We start from the raw sequence: 16080 nt of genomic DNA, 5'->3' as shown, positions 1-16080 counted from the left end.
AGGACGGGGGGCGGGCTCCGCAGACAGACAGTCAAGGAGCCCAATGCCGAACTGAGTTTTATTAGTAATGTGACAGGCCTGACTTTGACAAGTGGGAGCAGTCAGCCGGGCAGGCCCACCCTGCAGATGCACAGACACGGGTTATCTTGAGACTCCTTGGCCCCAGGGGCTCCTTGAGGTGCCCTGAGAAGCGGGGCTCCGTCCCTCCGCGCCTGCAGGGACCCCGGGCGGCGCCGGCTTCACTCTGGAGGCCAGTTTCCCATTTCGTCCATCTCCTCCAGAAGCAGATGCTGGGGGTTGCAAGTGGGTGAAAGCGGAGGCCTTGGCGTCTCTGAGCTCTCCTCTTCCTCCTCGGCACCCCCAGAGACGAGCACCCCAAGACCACTTTCCAAAGCTGCCCCCAGGGGCCAGCAGCTGGCCCAGCCCACCAACCCAGAGCCGCCTCCCTGCGGCCTGGGGGGAGCAGCCCCTGCCGGCCCGAGCCCTCCCTCACCTCTGTCCTGGACACCCTGCCGAGGGGGCTCGGCACCCCTACCCCCAGCTCGGGGCGCTGCTTCTGCGGCCTCGGCGCCCCTCTCCCAGGGCCCCAGCATTCCCCAAAGGCCGGGGTTTGGCTTCCTTCCCCCTCAGCCTGGTGTCCCTGAGGGCAGACCAGGAGACAGGGGGTGGTGATGAGGACAGGCCCCTCGACACGCCCCCAGCAGGCTGCCCCGCCCCCGGTGAGGCACCGCCTGAGCCACCATCCAGAAACCCCCTGATGGCCCGCTGTGTGCTCAGGCGACCCTAGGACTGTGCCGCCCGGGACGCCCGGGACAGGGCAGGCCAGCCCAGGGGGCGGCCCTGGAGGGCGCTGGGGAGGAGAGGTCCGTTCAGCAGGAAAAGGCAAAAAAGCAGGAGCCCTACCAGAGACAGGACTTGTGTGGTGTAGGGTGAGGCTCCCCAGAGCACCCGGGGGCACCCTGTGGCATGGCCTAAGGCTCAGGACGAGGGGGAAGCAAGGGTTCCTGGTATTCATGGCCCTCAAGAGGTGAGTCATAATCCCTGACACTGGAGTGCCCTTTGCAGTTGACTGCCACACACTCTTCAGTTCATCTCATCTTCCAATGGCCCCCTTTCCAGGTGAAGACACCAAAGCCCATATTCAAAGTCACAGACTACAGACTTTGCTCCTTCCTTTTGTGATTTGCACAGTCTGCAGGGGGCAGATGTCCACTGAAGGAAAGGGTGAACTGATGAATGAATGGAAATTAACCCAGAAAGGAAATCGACACATTTTTGTCATCAACAGATCTATCAGTGTGCACTCAGAGAAGCCTGGACAGACCTAACCTTTAAGGCCAACGTCAAAGAGGGCGGGCTGGGGGTGGTCCCCATTGTTACCCCTGGCAACTCACCTGCGCCTGTGTGTGTTTGTGGGAGGAAGTGTGGATGTGAATGGGAGACGGAAAAAGAGCGACCTTATGCAAATGACAGAGGCGCAAGAAAGCCGTGAAGCCGCCTGATAAACTCCCTCTTCGTGGAGATGAGGAAACTGAGTCCCAGAGAGGGCGAGGGACTTGCCCGGAACCACACAGCAAATGCACGGCAGTGACGCCTTAGCAACGGGCTCTGGGCTAAGTGAGAGCCAGCCAGATGGAGAAGTGTGTGCTTAGGAGGCCGGGGTCCTGCTCTCAGAGAGACCACCATGGAGAAGGACTTGTGCCCTTCCTGCCCAGCAGGGTGCGTGGGTGGCTGGAGCCTGGGCCCGCAGCCTACGGAGAGGGGAGGTCTCCAGCCCCAGGCTCCCGGGCCCGCAAGCAGGGCGGGGTGGTGGGAGGGTGGGTGTACCTGGCCATCCACGATGCCCGCCTCCTCCAGGGTGATCTCTGGCTGGGTCAGCAGCTCCCGGCCGTCATAGCTGCCCATCTTCCAGAGGCGGGACTCCCGCTGAACGACCAGAAGCTTCTTTAGCTCCGCCTCCACAAAACCTGAGAGCCAGAGAGAAGGGCATGGGACAAGCAGGAGCGGGCAGCTGCAGCCTGCCGGGGATCTGAGGAAGACGAAGTGGCCCCAGCTCTCCAAACCTCTCCCTGTCCTGCGTGGCCCCTGGTCACCCCAAGTCGGGCCCCTGGAGCCCGCCAGACTCCACCTCCCCACCGCCCAGCCTGTCCCAGGATGCTCACTGGGCTCCCTGCTCCCATCCCGAGTGTGAATCTCTTTACCTGCCTCCGGGGGGGACAGTGTTCATTCGAGGGGCAGACATTTCCTTCACCCCGCCCCGCCTCCCCCAGCCATCAATTCCAGCGTACCAACCCGGAGTAACCCAAACCACGGGGGTTCAAGCCCCAGCTCTGCCACTGACCAGCGAGGTGATCATGGACAAATTACTTAACCCCTCTGGGCCCCAGTGATCTCACAGGGAAGCGAAGACGGTATATAACAGGACCGACCTCAGAGTCAGAATGCAGTATTTCATGAAAAGTGCTTAGGAGAGGGTTTGGCTCGTGGTAAGGCAAATGTCAATGGAGACTTTACTGGAGGCTGTCATTCATTACCACTAAGCCATCTGCTCGCCCCACCAGGGTGGCGAGGTGGTTGCAATGGGAGGAGGGGGTCCCCTGGGCACCGTCACAGCAAGTGCACACCTGAGGGGAAAACTGGGGGTGCAGGGGGGCGCCACTGAAGGAGTTAGAATTCTGGCTGGGAAAGGGTGCTGCTGGAGGAGCCACGGTACCTGTCGTAACCCGCCCCCCACCCCTCAAGCCTTCCCCGCCTCCCAGGCCCACACCCAGCTTCTTCTGGGGACCGGCGCCCGCAGGTCAGCCGGCCTGAGCGATCATTTTAAGTCCTGTGCTTCCCCCTGGTGGTGTTAACCGGTGTTGCATCCGAGAGCCGCTCCATCAAAGCGGGGCTGGGGCGGGGTGAGGGGGTACGAGCGGCACACCCACCCACTGTGTCCGTTGACCTGAAGGCCTTATGCAGCGGGGACTGGAGAGTGACGACGCCCGGCACGCAGAGCTTGAGGGCGCTGTCTTCCTCCGCCGCCGCCGCCTCTTCCTCGCCGGGCTCCTCTCGGGGCAGGCCTTCCTTGAGAGGGAACTGAGGGTGGACGGCCATCCCGCAGGTGAGGGGGGCACCTGAGCCCGGGCCCCACCCCGACCCCGGCCCCCGAGCAGAAAGCAGGAGCGGCAAGACGGACGCACTCTCCCGGGCCCAGCCCTGCCTCCGCCCGCCCCCTCGCGCCGGGGCCCCACGGACCTTGGCCATGGCCCCTTTCTGCAGCCGCTTGTACAAGCCGAGGAGGCGGTTCCAGGGAGCTGCCCCCACCTTGGAGGAGGCCAGCCTTGGGTCACCTGTGGAGGGCAGTGGTCACTGGGAGCCCACAGCAAAGGGTGGAGGCCCAGCCTGAGGAGCACGGGTCCATCGGGACGGCTGAGCTACGGCCAGCTTTCCTTGTGTCCTTTGGCAAACGCCGGCTATGTGCCAGGCACAGTTCTAGGCACTTCACGGAGAGAGAACGTCTCACTTAATCCTTGCTAAGGCCCTCTGACAGAGGTGCTATCACACTCCCATTCTACAGATGGGGAAACTGAGATGCACAAAGACTGAGCGACTTGCCGCCCTCACACCTGCACCGAGTGCAGCTGGGATCCAGCTCCGCTCAGACTGCCCCGCGTCCCCCGGGCCCCCCCCACCCCCAGCCCGATGCCCTGGCCATCCCCCGGGGCCTGTGGCCACCGCACTCACCATCGAGCAGACATTCCTCCTCCCTGGTGAAGGCCTCGGGGCTGAACTCCAGTGGCCCCACGGCCCTCCGCACGCATCCTGGCTCCACCGCCAAGGCCTGGGCAGAGTGGCCCCTGACCCCAGAGCACAGTCAGATGGGGGTGGCAGGTGGGGCCTGAGAGGTGGTGAAGGTCCCACACCCCCGTGGAAGCCCCGCTCAGCTCCTCCACCCCCCTGCTCCCCCCTGCTCCCTGCTCTGCCCTCTGGGGTCTTCACAGAGGGAGATGATACCCCCAAAAGTGGGGTGAGAGGGGGATGAGGAGGGGAGGGGCCCAGCAAGGAGCTGGGAAGTGATGGGAGGCCCAGCTCACCCCACACGCACCCTTCCTCGTCCCTGGCCTGTGCCCTTGTCCTTTTGGTGCCCCTCTACACAACCCCTCACTTGCAGGAGGAGCCCTGTCTCTGCCTCCCTCTGCCCTCTCCACCCTTGATGTGAACGACCATGCCCACCTAGTCCTCTGCCCACCCAAGGAGTCCGTTCCTGATAGTGAAAGTCACTCAGTCATGTCAGACTCTTTGTAACCCCATGGACTTTACAGTCTATGGAATTCTCCAGGCCAGAATACCGGAGTGGGTAGCCGTTCCCTTCTCCAGGGGATCTTCCCAACAGAGGGATCTAACCCAGGTCTCCCGCATTGCAGGTGGATTCTTTACCGGCTGAGCCACCAGGGAAGCCCAAGAATACTGGAGTGGGTAGCCTATCCCTTCTCCAGCGGATCTTCTCAACCCAGGAATCAGACTGGGGTCTCCTGCCTTGCAGGTGGGTTCTTTACTGGCTGAGCCACCAGGGAAGCCCCTGGTCCCTCCCCAGTTCTGGTCATCAAACCTCAGGCCCACGTCCCCCTCCCTCCTGACACCCTGGCTCCCCCTAGCTCCTCCATTCGCGGCCCAGCCCCTCACCTTTCTGAGGTCCCCGTATTCCCTGAGGCCTCCCCTGTGGCCGCCTCTTCCCTCTCCTCCAGCTCAGACAAGTGGCCCAGCACCTCCTGGCTTCCTCTGGGCAGGACTGGCTTCACCTCTACGCCCTGAGCCACGACCCTCAGGACCTCTGCTGGAGGGGAGGTCTGGGCCCCAGGGTCCCCCATCTCCAGCCCTGAGGGGCTTGGCTGCGGCAGGGCCCCAGGGCGGGCGAAGGGCAGCGTGGCGGGAGGCCTGGACTCCCTCCTCCCGGCTCGTCCCTGACAGTCGGTCATCAAGGGGACGGCGTCCTGCCCCCTCAGGGGCCACGACTGGCCCCTCCGCAGGGCCCTGTCTGAGTTCTTCGGGCTGCGCTTGCTGCCCACCAACCTCCGGAAAAAGCAGAACATGGAGGAGCGGCCCAAAATTCGGGGTCGAGGGCTTGAAGCAGGGGCCTCCATCCTGAAAGGGTCCCTGACTCAGAGGGAGGGGCCGCAGCAGACACCACAGGACCAACTGCTTAAGAACAGAAGGGGGTTTTCAAATTGAAAACCTCCAGTTGGAAACTTCCAGGAGTTCTAGAAGGCAGAGGGGGGAGGGGGGATTCGTTGGGGCAGACAGTGCAGGGGTTTTGACGAGGCCTAGGGAGCCAGCTGGGGTGGGGGGAGCTTGGGGGTTGGGGAGGCCCCAGGAGACAGTGGTGGGGGCAGGCAGAGGAGTCCAGAGGAACCCCAGCTCTGAGGATGGGGTGGTGGCCCAGGGCTTTCTCCTCCCCGCCTGTCCCTCTGCAGCCGCTGCCGTCCTTGGGAAGCACTCATTCCCCGGCAGCTGTCCTCCCCCTTCCCTCCCTTCTCAGCGTCCAGCTGGCACGGGCCCACCGTGCCCTCTTTTCTTCGTACCTGCCCGGCACAGTCAGGGGGACGTCACATTTCCTCTGTGGAGACCACCAAGGTAGGTGCCTGGTGCACAGTCTTAACTGCACGCTGAATCTCAATTTAGTATTATTCCCGGAGACCTGATTATAAACCCATCTCAGTGACCTTGGGAGAGGTTCCTTAGATCAGCTGAGTCTCAGTTTGTTCCCCTGTAAGATGGGTGTGGCCCACTGCACCAACTTCCCAGGGTTGTTCCAAAGTGCTCTTATTTATTTTTTTAATATTTATTTATTTGGCTGCACTGTGTCTGAGTTGCAGCACGTGAACTCTTAGTTGCTATGTGTGGGCTCTAGTTCCCTGACCAGGGATCGAACCCAGACCTCCCTGCATTAGGAGGACAGTCTTAGCCACTGGACCACCAAAGGAAGTCTGTCCAAAGGGCTTTTAAAGTGCCTGGCACACAGTGGGTCTCAAGGAACCACCCCATCCTGGCTGTTTTGCTGGCACTGATGGAAGGGAGCAGGGACAAATCAAGAATGAGGACTGGGAACCAGGGTGGGGGAAAAGCCGTGGGGGAGGAGGAGGGGAAGCCACTTTCTCCTGCGGAGCCCAGACCCGCCTCAGGCCACGGGGCTGCGGCTTCGCATCCGGCGGCCACTGAGCAACTTCCTCTAGAGGGAGCTGATGGGAGCCGGGAGCCGCCGGCGCCTCTATGATCGCTGCAGCCCCGTGGGTCCCCAGGGCCGCGCTGGGACCGGCAGAGGCTGCACTCCAGACACCGGGGATCCACTGACTCCCCTTCCTGGAAGCCAGGCCTGGGGACGCGACCCTGGGAGCAGCCCCCGGCCCCTCAGGATCTCTGGCCTCCGCCCCGCTGGGCCATCCCGGGCCTGGGCCAGGGTCCGGGGAGGTAAGCTGGGAGAGTCCTGCCCATGCCCCCTTCCCTGGGCAGCCCCAGGCCCGGGGTGAGGCAGGGAGCCCCTGGGGAGCCCTCTGGGGAGAGGAATGCCTCTGTGAAGCTTGCCCGGGCAGCTCCACCAACCCTCGATGGTGGCCCTATCCAGCAGGGGCTCCCTCGGGCTGCCCCTGAGGCGGCCCTCTTGCCCTGGCCCTGGCTGCCCAAGAATTGCATGCCAAAGAGCCAGGTTCTTTAGCAGTCTGGGGGATGGGAGTGGAGGTCAGAGTCAAGGTCAAGGGCAGCGGGAGACCATTCACAGTGCTTCCTGCTGCCCCAGGAGTCCTAAGACTAGGTTGGGATCTGCCCCCTCCCCCCCAACTCCAGCAGCATCCTGGGCCTGGCCAACCCAAAAGGTGGGGCACAGCGGACTCTCCCCACCAGGAAGTCAGGCCGCTTGGATGGGGGCAGAGGAAGTCCCGGGTCGGCTCAGGCCTCTGGCCCTGGGGCGGGTTCCAAGGCTCCACCTCATCCCCAGCCGTGAGCCCCAGGGGTAGTGGGAGAGGGAGCTGAGGTGCAGTTAGCATCCTAAGCCCTGATGTCCTGGGGGCACCACGTTTGGGTACCAAGGGAGGGAGAAAGGCGCCTTGTTTGGGAAGCAGCTTCTAGGATGCGGGGTGTCAGGCAAAGGTCTGTCTTAAGCAGGAGGGGGACCGCGGGCTGCAGGAGGGGCGAGTCCCTTCTCCCTGTCCCTGCCCCCTTGGCAGTGAAGAGGTGGGGCGCACAGGTGGACCCTCCCCACCCTTCTCCTGAGGCCCTTTGGAAAATGGCCCCAGGCCTGAGCAGGGTAGGGTAAACGGTTCACAGGCCCTCCCAGGGAGGAGGGCGTACACAGGCCCTCCCAGGGAGGAGGGCTACACAGGCCCTCCCAGGGGGGAGAGGGTGGCCTGTGTGTTGGGCCCAGGTTGGGCCCTCCGGAGTGGGGAGAGGAGAGGGCTTCCTGCCTGGGTGATGGAGGCAGCTTTGGGGTGCGGGGAAATGAGGAGGGTGCAAACTGAAAGTGAAACAGCTTATGTCCAGGAAACACTTGCTCTGCCCAGGGTTCACTGAACCGCCAGGGGCTGTGGCCAGAACCCGGAAAAGGAGGGAAACGGGGGCCGGAGACAGGAGGGCAAGGGCTACACGTGGTTTCCTCAGCCACCTGCTAGGCAGGCGGGGCAAAGGCAGAGACCGATGCCGGCAACTGGGAAGTAAGTCTGACCTGAGCGCTGAGGAGAGCATGGACACGTGTGGAAATTCAGTCACCCTGACGCCTTGACAAGGCCTGTGGCCCGGGGCGTTCCTTGAGCCTCAGTTTTCCCACCTGTGCAGTGGGCATGACGGTGCCTACCCTGCCACGCTACCCACCGCGTCCCACACCTCCTCCCGCACGTGTGAGGAGGACACCACAGGTCCGAGTTGGAAAACAGGCATGCTCTGACTAGCCGGAGGGGAAGTGGGGCCTTCAGGGACGGCCTTCAGGGGTCACTGGCTGGAAGGTAGTGAGTCTGCGGTGAGTGTGGACTGGATAGGGTTCAGAGGGCCCCAGCAGCAGCGGAAGGAAACCCTGCCTCTGAAACTCACCTCCCCGGCCCAGGAACAGGGTAAGACGTGACTAGACAGCTGCTTGGGCACTGCTGTGGCCTCCCCGCCCCGGGGCCTGCGCTGGTCCCCAGCGGGGGCAGTCTTGGCTGCCTGGCCTTTCTCAGCCCCAGTCTTCCTTGAAGAGCCGCCAGTGAAGTGATAAGTTCTTGGGCCAGTGGGTCTTTCGGGAGGGGGCCCTCCCCGCCTCCACAGACTGCCGGAGCCCCTGGTCCCATCTCTGCTTTCCTATCTGCCCCCAGCACAGACTGAAGCTGCTTTTCTCCCCAGGACCTGAGGAATGGCTTCCGGACAAGGCCCAGGTCCCCCCGGGCAGGACTGCGACGAGCCTGACCCCTCCTCCACCTCGGGTAAGGGTCTGTCTGCCCCCTCACCCACCCCATAACCACCGGGGCCAGCTGGGAGGTTGGCGAGAGCAGACCTGGACAGTCCCAGGGGCCCAACTCAGTTTACCCGCCTTGCACAAAGCAGAAAAGCACCTCCCCACCCAGTGTGGGCGGCCCACTGGCTCACCAGCGGGGGTGCCGGCAAGACCAAGCCCCAGGAGCGGCGTGGGGAAGGACATGTGGAGGCCGAGGGAGGGGGCGGTGAGTCTGAGGAGGACACCCTGCCCTTCCTGGGCAGCCGGGCAGGATGGGTGAGCAGGAGGGAAGGCGTGGGGCGGGGCTGTCTTATCCCAGCTGGAGAAATAAGGAAGTGAGGCAGCTTATCACCTGATCAGGGCTGCTCAACAGGGAGACTGGGCTGTTAGACTCTGGGGAGGAAGGAAGAGAGTGCCCTCTTCCAAGGGGACCACCGGAAGGCTGGCAGCTCTGCCACCCAGCACAGGCTGCTTCCTGGACTTTGGGTTCCATCCCAGGCCACTCACTATGTCCCAATGTGACTTTCCTGGGCTGCAGTCCGTTCCCTAAGCCAAGCCATACGGCCGGGTGCCTTGGACACTAAAAGCCAGAGACCCAAACTCCTGGGAATCTATCCTGGCCACACTGCTCACTCCAGCCACATGACCTCACGCAAGTTATGCAAACACCGTGCCTCAGGTTCCTCATCTGTAAACGGGGCGGTCGCCTCCACGAGGCTGCTGTGAGAAGACAGCTCTACTCAGAGTCAGCCCTAGGTGTCACCTGAGGGCTAGAGGTGGGACAGGTGTGTCCCCCAGCAGAGGGAACCCTCCTCCCCAGAGCACTTCCTCCCTGACTCCCGGCTTTGGTCCCCAGAGGAGCAGGTGGCCCGGGACACCGAGGAGGTCTTCCGCAGCTACGTCTTTTACCGCCATCAGCAGGAACAGGAGGCCGAGGGGGCGGCTGCGCCTACTGACCCAGAGATGGTCACCCTGCACCCAGAACCTAGCAGGTGAGCTGCGGCCCCTGGACGTGCTGAGAGAAGCGGAGACTCAGGCAGGGTCACCGTGCTGGTCCTGGCAGCTGAGCAAGCCTGGGGGCTTCTCCTGCTGCTGCCCTTTTGCATTCGGGTCACCGCTCCCATCCCAGAACCGGCACCCTTTTCAGCACAGCCTGCCCCTTGTGCCTGGGCCCAGCCCTCATGTCTGAGCACACGGTCAGGACTTCCCAGGAGAGGCGCCCGAGGCCAGGGCATCTCAGGCAGGAGCGGTTTGCTGCCAGCCCGGGCCCCAACTCACTGGCCGCCTCCCGCTCCTCCAGCACCATGGGGCAGGTGGGCCGCCAGCTCGCCGTCATCGGGGACGACATCAACCGGCGCTATGATGCGGAGTTCCAGGCCATGCTGCAGCACCTGCAGCCAACAGCAGACAACGCCTATGAGTACTTCACCAAGATCGCGTCCAGGTAGCCCCGGCCACCGCCCCTCCACGGCGCTGTCCCCACCGCGCCAGGCCCTGCCCGTGAAACGGGAGACAGCTTCTCTGCTGGTGTCAGGAGACATGTTTTCTGTCCCTGCCTCTGCTGTTAACTCACGCATGGCTTTGGGCCCCCGTCTTTCTCTTTCTAAGCCCAGACTCCTCATCTTTGTACACAAGGGCACAGCCTTCATAAGCCCTGATACCAACATGAGCTGGTAGATCAGGACTGTGTGTGTGGGGTGGGGCTCGCAGTGGGGGTGTTCCCAGAGCTCCCCAGCACTGCTGGGACACAGCTGTTGTTCTGATTGGGAGCCACATTTCACACAAAAATGGTTGCTGGACCTGGCTTCAGCCCACCGGGTCCTGAAAATGACTTCCTGATGCTGAGATCTGGCCTCAAGAGACCAGCAGCCTGGGCGAATCCTAGCTTCGCCATTTACCGGCTTCATGACACATCCTAGTTTTCAGTCTCCTGGTCCGTAAACTAGGGGGAATACGCTTAGGATTGCGTGCACACTTAGAGGTGTTAGCCGTTGTCACCATGCGGATTAAGGAAGTCAGTCGCGGGGTAGATTCGAGGCTGAGGGTGACGGCAGGAGCAGGAGATGGAATCAGTGCTCAGAGCTGAACACCCTGCCTGTGTCCTCAGAGGCCACCGCCAACTCCGCTGTGATTCCAAGACTGTCCTAACCTCCTCTTCTGTCCTTTTCTCTCTGCCGTCCCGGGCTGCCAGGCCAGCAGCAGCACCCACAGGTAATCTCCCTGCTGCCTCTACCCACCTGCTCTGCCCTCCACATTCTGTGTACCTTTGAGCCCCAGAAGCAGCGCCCCACTCATCTGCCCTCTGAGCTTTCTCCTTTCACAGGGACACGGGCTCTTCCCAGATCGAGGCCAGGCTGGGGCAGCCTCTGCCCCCCCAGTTCACGGCTAAGCCATTTTTGCTTTCCAGCAGGGAGGAGATGGGGACGGGGGGTCCAAAGGGATGGGAGGGGGAAGGAAGTAGAAGGCCCCCCCAGGGGTCTCCAGCAACGGCATCTCCCCTGCCCGCAGCCTGTTTGAGAGCGGTATCAACTGGGGCCGCGTGGTGGCTCTGCTGGGCTTTGGCTACCGCCTGGCCCTCCACGTCTACCAGCGCGGCCTGACCGGCTTCCTGGGCCAGGTGACCCGCTTCGTGGCCGACTTCATGCTGCGTCGCTCCATCGCCCGGTGGATCGCGCAGAGGGGTGGCTGGGTGAGTGCCTGAGCATTGGTCACCCTCTCCCTGCTACTGGAGCCCCGCCTCCCAGCCCCACCCTGGCCCCGGGAGCCACCAGCACCCTCCGCCCATGACCCTCCTGTCTCTCCTGGCAGGTGGCAGCCCTGGACTTGGGGAACGGCCCCATCAAGAGCGTAGCCATCGTTCTGGCTGTGGTTTTGTTGGGCCAGTTTGTGGTACGAAGATTCTTCAAGTCATGACTCCTGGAGGGGCCCTTTGGGGTCCTGAGACCCTTCTGTGGACTTTGACCCCGGCTTCTCCTCTCACCTCCTCTCTAACAGGGGTGTCCCCCTGCCCCCCATTAAGAGCACAGAAGCTTTAGTAAGTGGGCACTCCAGCTTTGGAGCGCCCCTGCCCAGGGGCATCCATCAGACTGCTGGGTGCTCCAACATTGCATGGTGCTAACCGACCCCCTCTCAGAGTGGGGCGGTGGCCTCTCCCTTAGCTCTCTGGGACCCCCTCAGCCCTGTCTGCTCGGTGCTGGGGAGACTGATAACTTGGGGAAGCAAGAAGCTGGGAACCACTTCTCCCAAGTCGTCGTTAACGGTTTTAGCTTTTTATAATACCCTTAGGAGGGAACCCCTCCTTCCCACCACTCTGCCCAAAGCCAGGACAGCTGGGCTGTGGGGGTTAGTAGCTCTACCCTTCCCCAGAATTTAGCAGTTCTGGAAGGCTGAGCTTGAAAGCTGGGCCTGGAGCCCAGTCCTGGCCTTTCCTAAGCATCAGGTTCCCCGGGAACAGGACTGGGGCGGGGCGGGGCCAGGTGCGGGGGAAGGTGCTCCTCGGCTCCCCCCCAGCCCCTGCTACCCTCTTCCCCACCCGGCCGGCCCATACTAACTTTGCAGGTGGACTCTCAGGGATTCGGGGTGGGGTGGAGTGGGGTGCAGGCCAGAGCTCCTGAGGGCCTCTGTCCCCCCACGTTACCACTTGCTCCCACCCATCACTACAAGCGCAGCTCACCACACCCACCTACTCCAGGTGAGGAAGGGAGGGGTCTCGTCTGAGTGCACTGCCCGGGTCCCCACCTCACCTGGGCTACAGGGTTTAGGACTGCAGTTTGTCATTGTCAGGGAAAGGAGGGGTAGGGAGCGCATCTTGAAGTTTCTGAGTGAGAGAAGGGCTAGAAACACCACTAGAAACCCCAGGGTTGGGGCCCTCCCTTCTGGCCTGGGCACAGTGTAATCCGGGGGTATGCACAGGGGAACTGTGAATACTTGAACTCCGCCCCCAACCTCTACCTTCCGCACCCCACACCTGCCTGAGCCCCTCCTGATGGTGGGGTCAAGTGCCTCGTCTATCTTGCACAGCTGAGGGATTCAGAGGTCAGGGGAGAGGAGTTCTTGATTAAACCAAATGCAGGGAGGGGACGCAGAGGGAGCCGCCTGGCCACCTCCCACCCTCTTGAGTGTGTCTGAAAATAAACTGCAACCCCCACTCAGACTTGATCCCTTTTGTCTTCTCCACTACCCCTCTCTTCATCAGGCTGACTGGGGGAACCTGGGCATGAGTGACTTTCACCTGGTTTTTACTGACGGGTCTCCTCTGGAGCCTCCAAAACCCTGTGGAGGGCTGGGTGTGTGTCTCCAGCCCTCTAGAAGGCCTTGGCCCCTTCCACTAGCTACCCCCTTCTCTGGGAACTTTCCTCATTTCTTGGGGTTCCAGGCGAGTTTCCCATTCCCACAGGAAGTCAGGGGTCCCCAAACTGCTAGGCTCTGGCTACAGAGCTGCTGGAGCAGCTGCCCTTGCCTGGGGACCCCCACAGGCCTGGGGACCCCCACAGGCCTGGTCTGAACTCTCCCTTCCGGGGACCACCACCGACGCTTGGCTCCACCTAGGACGCAGCATCCCGGCTCCCTCTTCGGCCTGTCCCCCACAGCTCGCACACACACAAGGCTTTTCATTCTAGGAGTTCTCTGCTGCATGGGAGTCCCTATGGGGAGGCAGCCAGGGGTGATAAAAATAACAAGCACGGAGGCGTTTAAATGTTCCAAAACCGAGGAAGTCTTTCTAGTCCCGGGCACCCTGGTCTGTTTTCTGACACCTCTCCAAAAGGGGTCACACGCAAGTCCTAAAGGACTCGGGCTTCTCTTTTACTTCCCCGAGGGCATCTTGCCAATCCCCTGGGCCCTCCGACTTCGTCTTCAGAGTCCACGTCCTGCCTGCAGTCGTTGAGAGGGGACCCCTGCGAGCTGTGGTGGCTGGAAGGGTGGTGGCCACAAGGCCCCTTGCAGTTTTCTGCAGGAAAAGCTCGTAGACAGTTTTTATGGAACACACTCTGCGAAGCTTTATGCCGAGAATTTATCATACGTGCCCAACAATCAGCAGGTATAGCTGTGGCGAGAAGGGTTGTTAAACTCCCATTTTACAGATAAGGAAACTCAGGTACCTGCCCGGAGTCACCGGGTAGAAAGGGCGGGGAGCTGGCACTGGCCACGACACTGGCTCGAGGTTTCACGTGGAGCCCAGAGGGGTGGGGGCCGGGGCCGTTGGTCTCCAGCACAGGTCAGCCACAGGGCGAGGTGGGGAGGCAGGGATCGCCTACCCGCCGCGCAGGCGGGAACCGCGCGACCGCGACCTCCCTGAGAACGCCGGGAGGAGAGCGGACTGCCTGGATCAAAGATGGCCGCGGCCGCCTCAGGCGCGCAAGCGTGCCCTCTCATGGGCGGGGCCTCGGGGCGCACCGACCACCCAATCCCGGCGGAAAGTTGGAATAAGGGTGGGCGGTGGCGGCGGCTGCGTGGTCTTCTGAAAGGCCTGGGGCGCAGCCCGGAAAACTTTTGGCCTGTGTCTAGGCTTCCACGCCACCCTGTATTCTGTCAAGATGAAATTGCCAAAAGAGAAATATAAATACATTCTTAGAGGGGGCTCTTGGGGTACAGGGAGCAGATGGGCTTTGTAGGTATTGCTACTGCTGCTGCCAAGTCACTTCAGTCGTGTCCGACTCTGTGCGACCCCATAGACGGCAGCCCACCAGGCTCCCCCGTCCCTGGGATTCTCCAGGCAAGAACACTGGAGTGGGTTGCGATTTCTTTCTCCAATGCATGAAAGTGAAAAGTGAAAGTGAAGTCGCTCAGTCGTATCCGACTCTGAGCGACCCCATGGACTGCAGCCTACCAGGTTCCTCCATCCATGGGATTTTCCAGGCAAGAGTACTGGAGTGGGGTGCCATTGCCTTCTCCATTGTAGGTATTAAGGAAGTTAAATTCTCAAGATTTGTGGTTCTTCTGAAACTGTTGCTTCGTCTCCTCCAGAGAGGTCTAGACTCCTTGGTCTGTGGTACCACTGAGAAGAGGCAGTGCAGCCTGCCCGCGGAAGGAAAAACTGTCACCCGCTCAGTTGTGCAGGGTCAGTATAAATTCCTGCCCCGCCTTGCACCAGTGCCTGCCTCCCCGCCCCCAGCCCAAGCGTACCTTCCTGAGTTTGCTAGTTTACCTTCACCAGTGGCTGATTCATGTCAGTGTATGGCAAAACCACTACAATGTTGTAAAGTAATTAGCCTCCAATTAAAATAAATAAATTTATTAAAAAATAAAGTTTATTTTAGGTCACTGGCTGTCCATCCAAATGAGAAAATCCTTCCTTTGCCTAAACCACTTGGTACGTTGTTTGAACAAGTTTTTTTGACCTAACCATCTGTGTGTGTGTGCGTGTGTGTGTGTGCGTGTGTGTGTGTGTGTGCACGCAGAGGCGCACGCTTAGTTGCTCAGTCGTGTCAGACTGTTTGCAACCCCATGGACTGCCGCCCGCCAGGCTCCTCTGTCCATGGAATTCTCCAGGCAAGAATACTGGAGTGGGTTGCCATGCCCTCCTCCAGGGGATCTTCCCAACCCAGGAATAGATGTTGTCATGTATGGATGTGAGAGTTAGACTGTGAAGAAAGCTGAGCGCGGAAGAATTTGATGCTTTTGAACTGTGGTGTTGGAGAAGACTCTTGAGAGTCCCTTGGACTGCAAGGAGATCCAACCAGTCCATCCTAAAGGATATCAGTCCTGGGTGTTCATTGGAAGGACTGATGTTGAAGCTGAAACTCCAGTACTTTGGCCACCTCATGTGAAGAGTTGACTCATTGGAAAAGACCCTCATGCTGGGAAGGATTGGGGGCTGGAGGAGAAGGGGACGACAGAGGATGAGATGGCTGGGTGGCATCACTGACTCGATGGACATGAGTTTGGGTAAACTCCGGGAGTTGGCGATGGACAGGGAGGTCTGGCGTGCTGTATTTCATGGGGTTGCAGAGTCGGACACGACTGAGTGACTGAACTGACTGAACTGAGGTCTCCTGCACTGCAGGAGGATTCTTTACCCTCTGAGCCACTGGAGAAGCCCAACCATCTGAATGGCATTAAAATTAATTAAAATTAATTCATTAGTTAATTAAAATAAATAAAACAACCATATCCTGCTCCAGTTGTGCACACCAAGGATGTAGAGGTCCAGATCAAAGACACTTGTAAATCTGTTTAGTTCAATCTAAGCGGAACAGATTGTGTGTGTGTGTGTGTGTGTGTGTGTGTGTGTGAAAGAGAGAGAGAGAGAGAGAGAGAATGGCATTATGCAAGATTGCCAGAGGTTTTTAAATGTCCAGGACCAAAAAATTAGCAAAACCCAGGTTATGGGATGTGATCACCAATTGCCAAACACATTAGAAAGGTGAACACCAGACTGCTGCTGCTGCTGCTAAGTCGCTTCAGTCGTGTCCAACTCTGTGCGACCCCATAGACGGCAGTCCACCAGGCTCCCCCATTCTGGGGTATAAAAATGGGGGAAGATGAGAGATTCAGTCTACTAGGTATTAAGAACAAAAAGAAGTAGTCTGGGCTGTTGAGCCCCTGACCAGAAGCAGATCCCTGGCAAAGTGTATAAATGAATCAAAAGAAGAGCAGCCTCACAAGACCAAGATCAAGTGATGGGCAGAAATTGGACTTTTCTGAAA

The 16080-nt window shown here is 60.5% G+C and overlaps 2 protein-coding genes across 7 annotated transcripts; one reads left to right on the top strand and one right to left on the bottom strand.

Moving 5' to 3' along the window:
• LOC109576837 (gametogenetin-binding protein 1-like) lies at positions 1-5302 on the bottom strand. 3 transcript variants are annotated; one of them, XM_070777836.1, is made up of 6 exons: positions 4666-5302; positions 3727-3839; positions 3238-3332; positions 2928-3066; positions 1828-1967; positions 1-290 (listed from the first exon to the last, which is right to left on the bottom strand). In XM_070777836.1, exons 1-6 carry the CDS (start codon positions 5121-5123, stop codon positions 240-242), a joined length of 996 nt encoding a protein of 331 aa, XP_070633937.1. In that variant the 5' UTR covers positions 5124-5302; the 3' UTR covers positions 1-239. The 3 variants fall into 3 exon arrangements, with proteins under 3 accessions (XP_070633937.1, XP_019841030.2, XP_070633938.1); XM_019985471.2 differs by having other exon boundaries at positions 8-290; positions 2928-3078; positions 4666-5298; XM_070777837.1 differs by having other exon boundaries at positions 22-290; positions 2928-3078; positions 5053-5295.
• Positions 5303-5398: 96 nt separating this feature from the next.
• BAK1 (BCL2 antagonist/killer 1) lies at positions 5399-12585 on the top strand. 4 transcript variants are annotated; one of them, XR_002183526.2, is made up of 7 exons: positions 6202-6447; positions 8344-8423; positions 9291-9426; positions 9735-9878; positions 10542-10645; positions 10943-11123; positions 11243-12585. XR_002183526.2 is itself a non-coding variant. In XM_070777838.1 (6 exons), exons 2-6 carry the CDS (start codon positions 8354-8356, stop codon positions 11345-11347), a joined length of 636 nt encoding a protein of 211 aa, XP_070633939.1. In that variant the 5' UTR covers positions 5399-5613; positions 8344-8353; the 3' UTR covers positions 11348-12585. The 4 variants fall into 4 exon arrangements, 3 of the variants coding, with proteins under 3 accessions (XP_070633939.1, XP_019841749.1, XP_070633940.1); XM_070777838.1 differs by lacking the exons at positions 6202-6447; positions 10542-10645 and adding an exon at positions 5399-5613; XM_019986190.2 differs by lacking the exon at positions 10542-10645 and having other exon boundaries at positions 6205-6447.
• The last annotated feature ends 3495 nt before the right edge of the window (positions 12586-16080 follow it).

The sequence above is a fragment of the Bos indicus genome, chromosome 23 (assembly GCF_029378745.1).
Source record: "Bos indicus isolate NIAB-ARS_2022 breed Sahiwal x Tharparkar chromosome 23, NIAB-ARS_B.indTharparkar_mat_pri_1.0, whole genome shotgun sequence".
Classification (NCBI taxonomy): domain Eukaryota; kingdom Metazoa; phylum Chordata; class Mammalia; order Artiodactyla; family Bovidae; genus Bos; species Bos indicus.
The sequence above is the reverse complement of the archived record's forward strand: the minus strand, read 5'-3'. Positions and strand labels throughout refer to the sequence as shown.

Excerpts from the sequence above, each read along its gene's own strand:
- LOC109576837 (XM_019985471.2), bottom strand. The coding sequence starts at position 5,123 with ATGGAGGCCCCTGCTTCAAGCCCTCGACCCCGAATTTTGGGCCGCTCC. Across the intron at positions 3,840-4,665 it reads AATACGGGGACCTCAGAAAG|GGGCCACTCTGCCCAGGCCT; the intron begins GTGAGGGGCTGG and ends CTCTGGGGTCAG. Across the intron at positions 3,079-3,237 it reads AGAAAGGGGCCATGGCCAAG|TTCCCTCTCAAGGAAGGCCT; the intron begins GTCCGTGGGGCC and ends GTCCACCCTCAG.
- BAK1 (XM_070777838.1), top strand. The coding sequence starts at position 8,354 with ATGGCTTCCGGACAAGGCCCAGGTCCCCCCGGGCAGGACTGCGACGAG. Across the intron at positions 9,879-10,942 it reads TTCACCAAGATCGCGTCCAG|CCTGTTTGAGAGCGGTATCA; the intron begins GTAGCCCCGGCC and ends CCCTGCCCGCAG. Across the intron at positions 11,124-11,242 it reads TCGCGCAGAGGGGTGGCTGG|GTGGCAGCCCTGGACTTGGG; the intron begins GTGAGTGCCTGA and ends CTCTCCTGGCAG.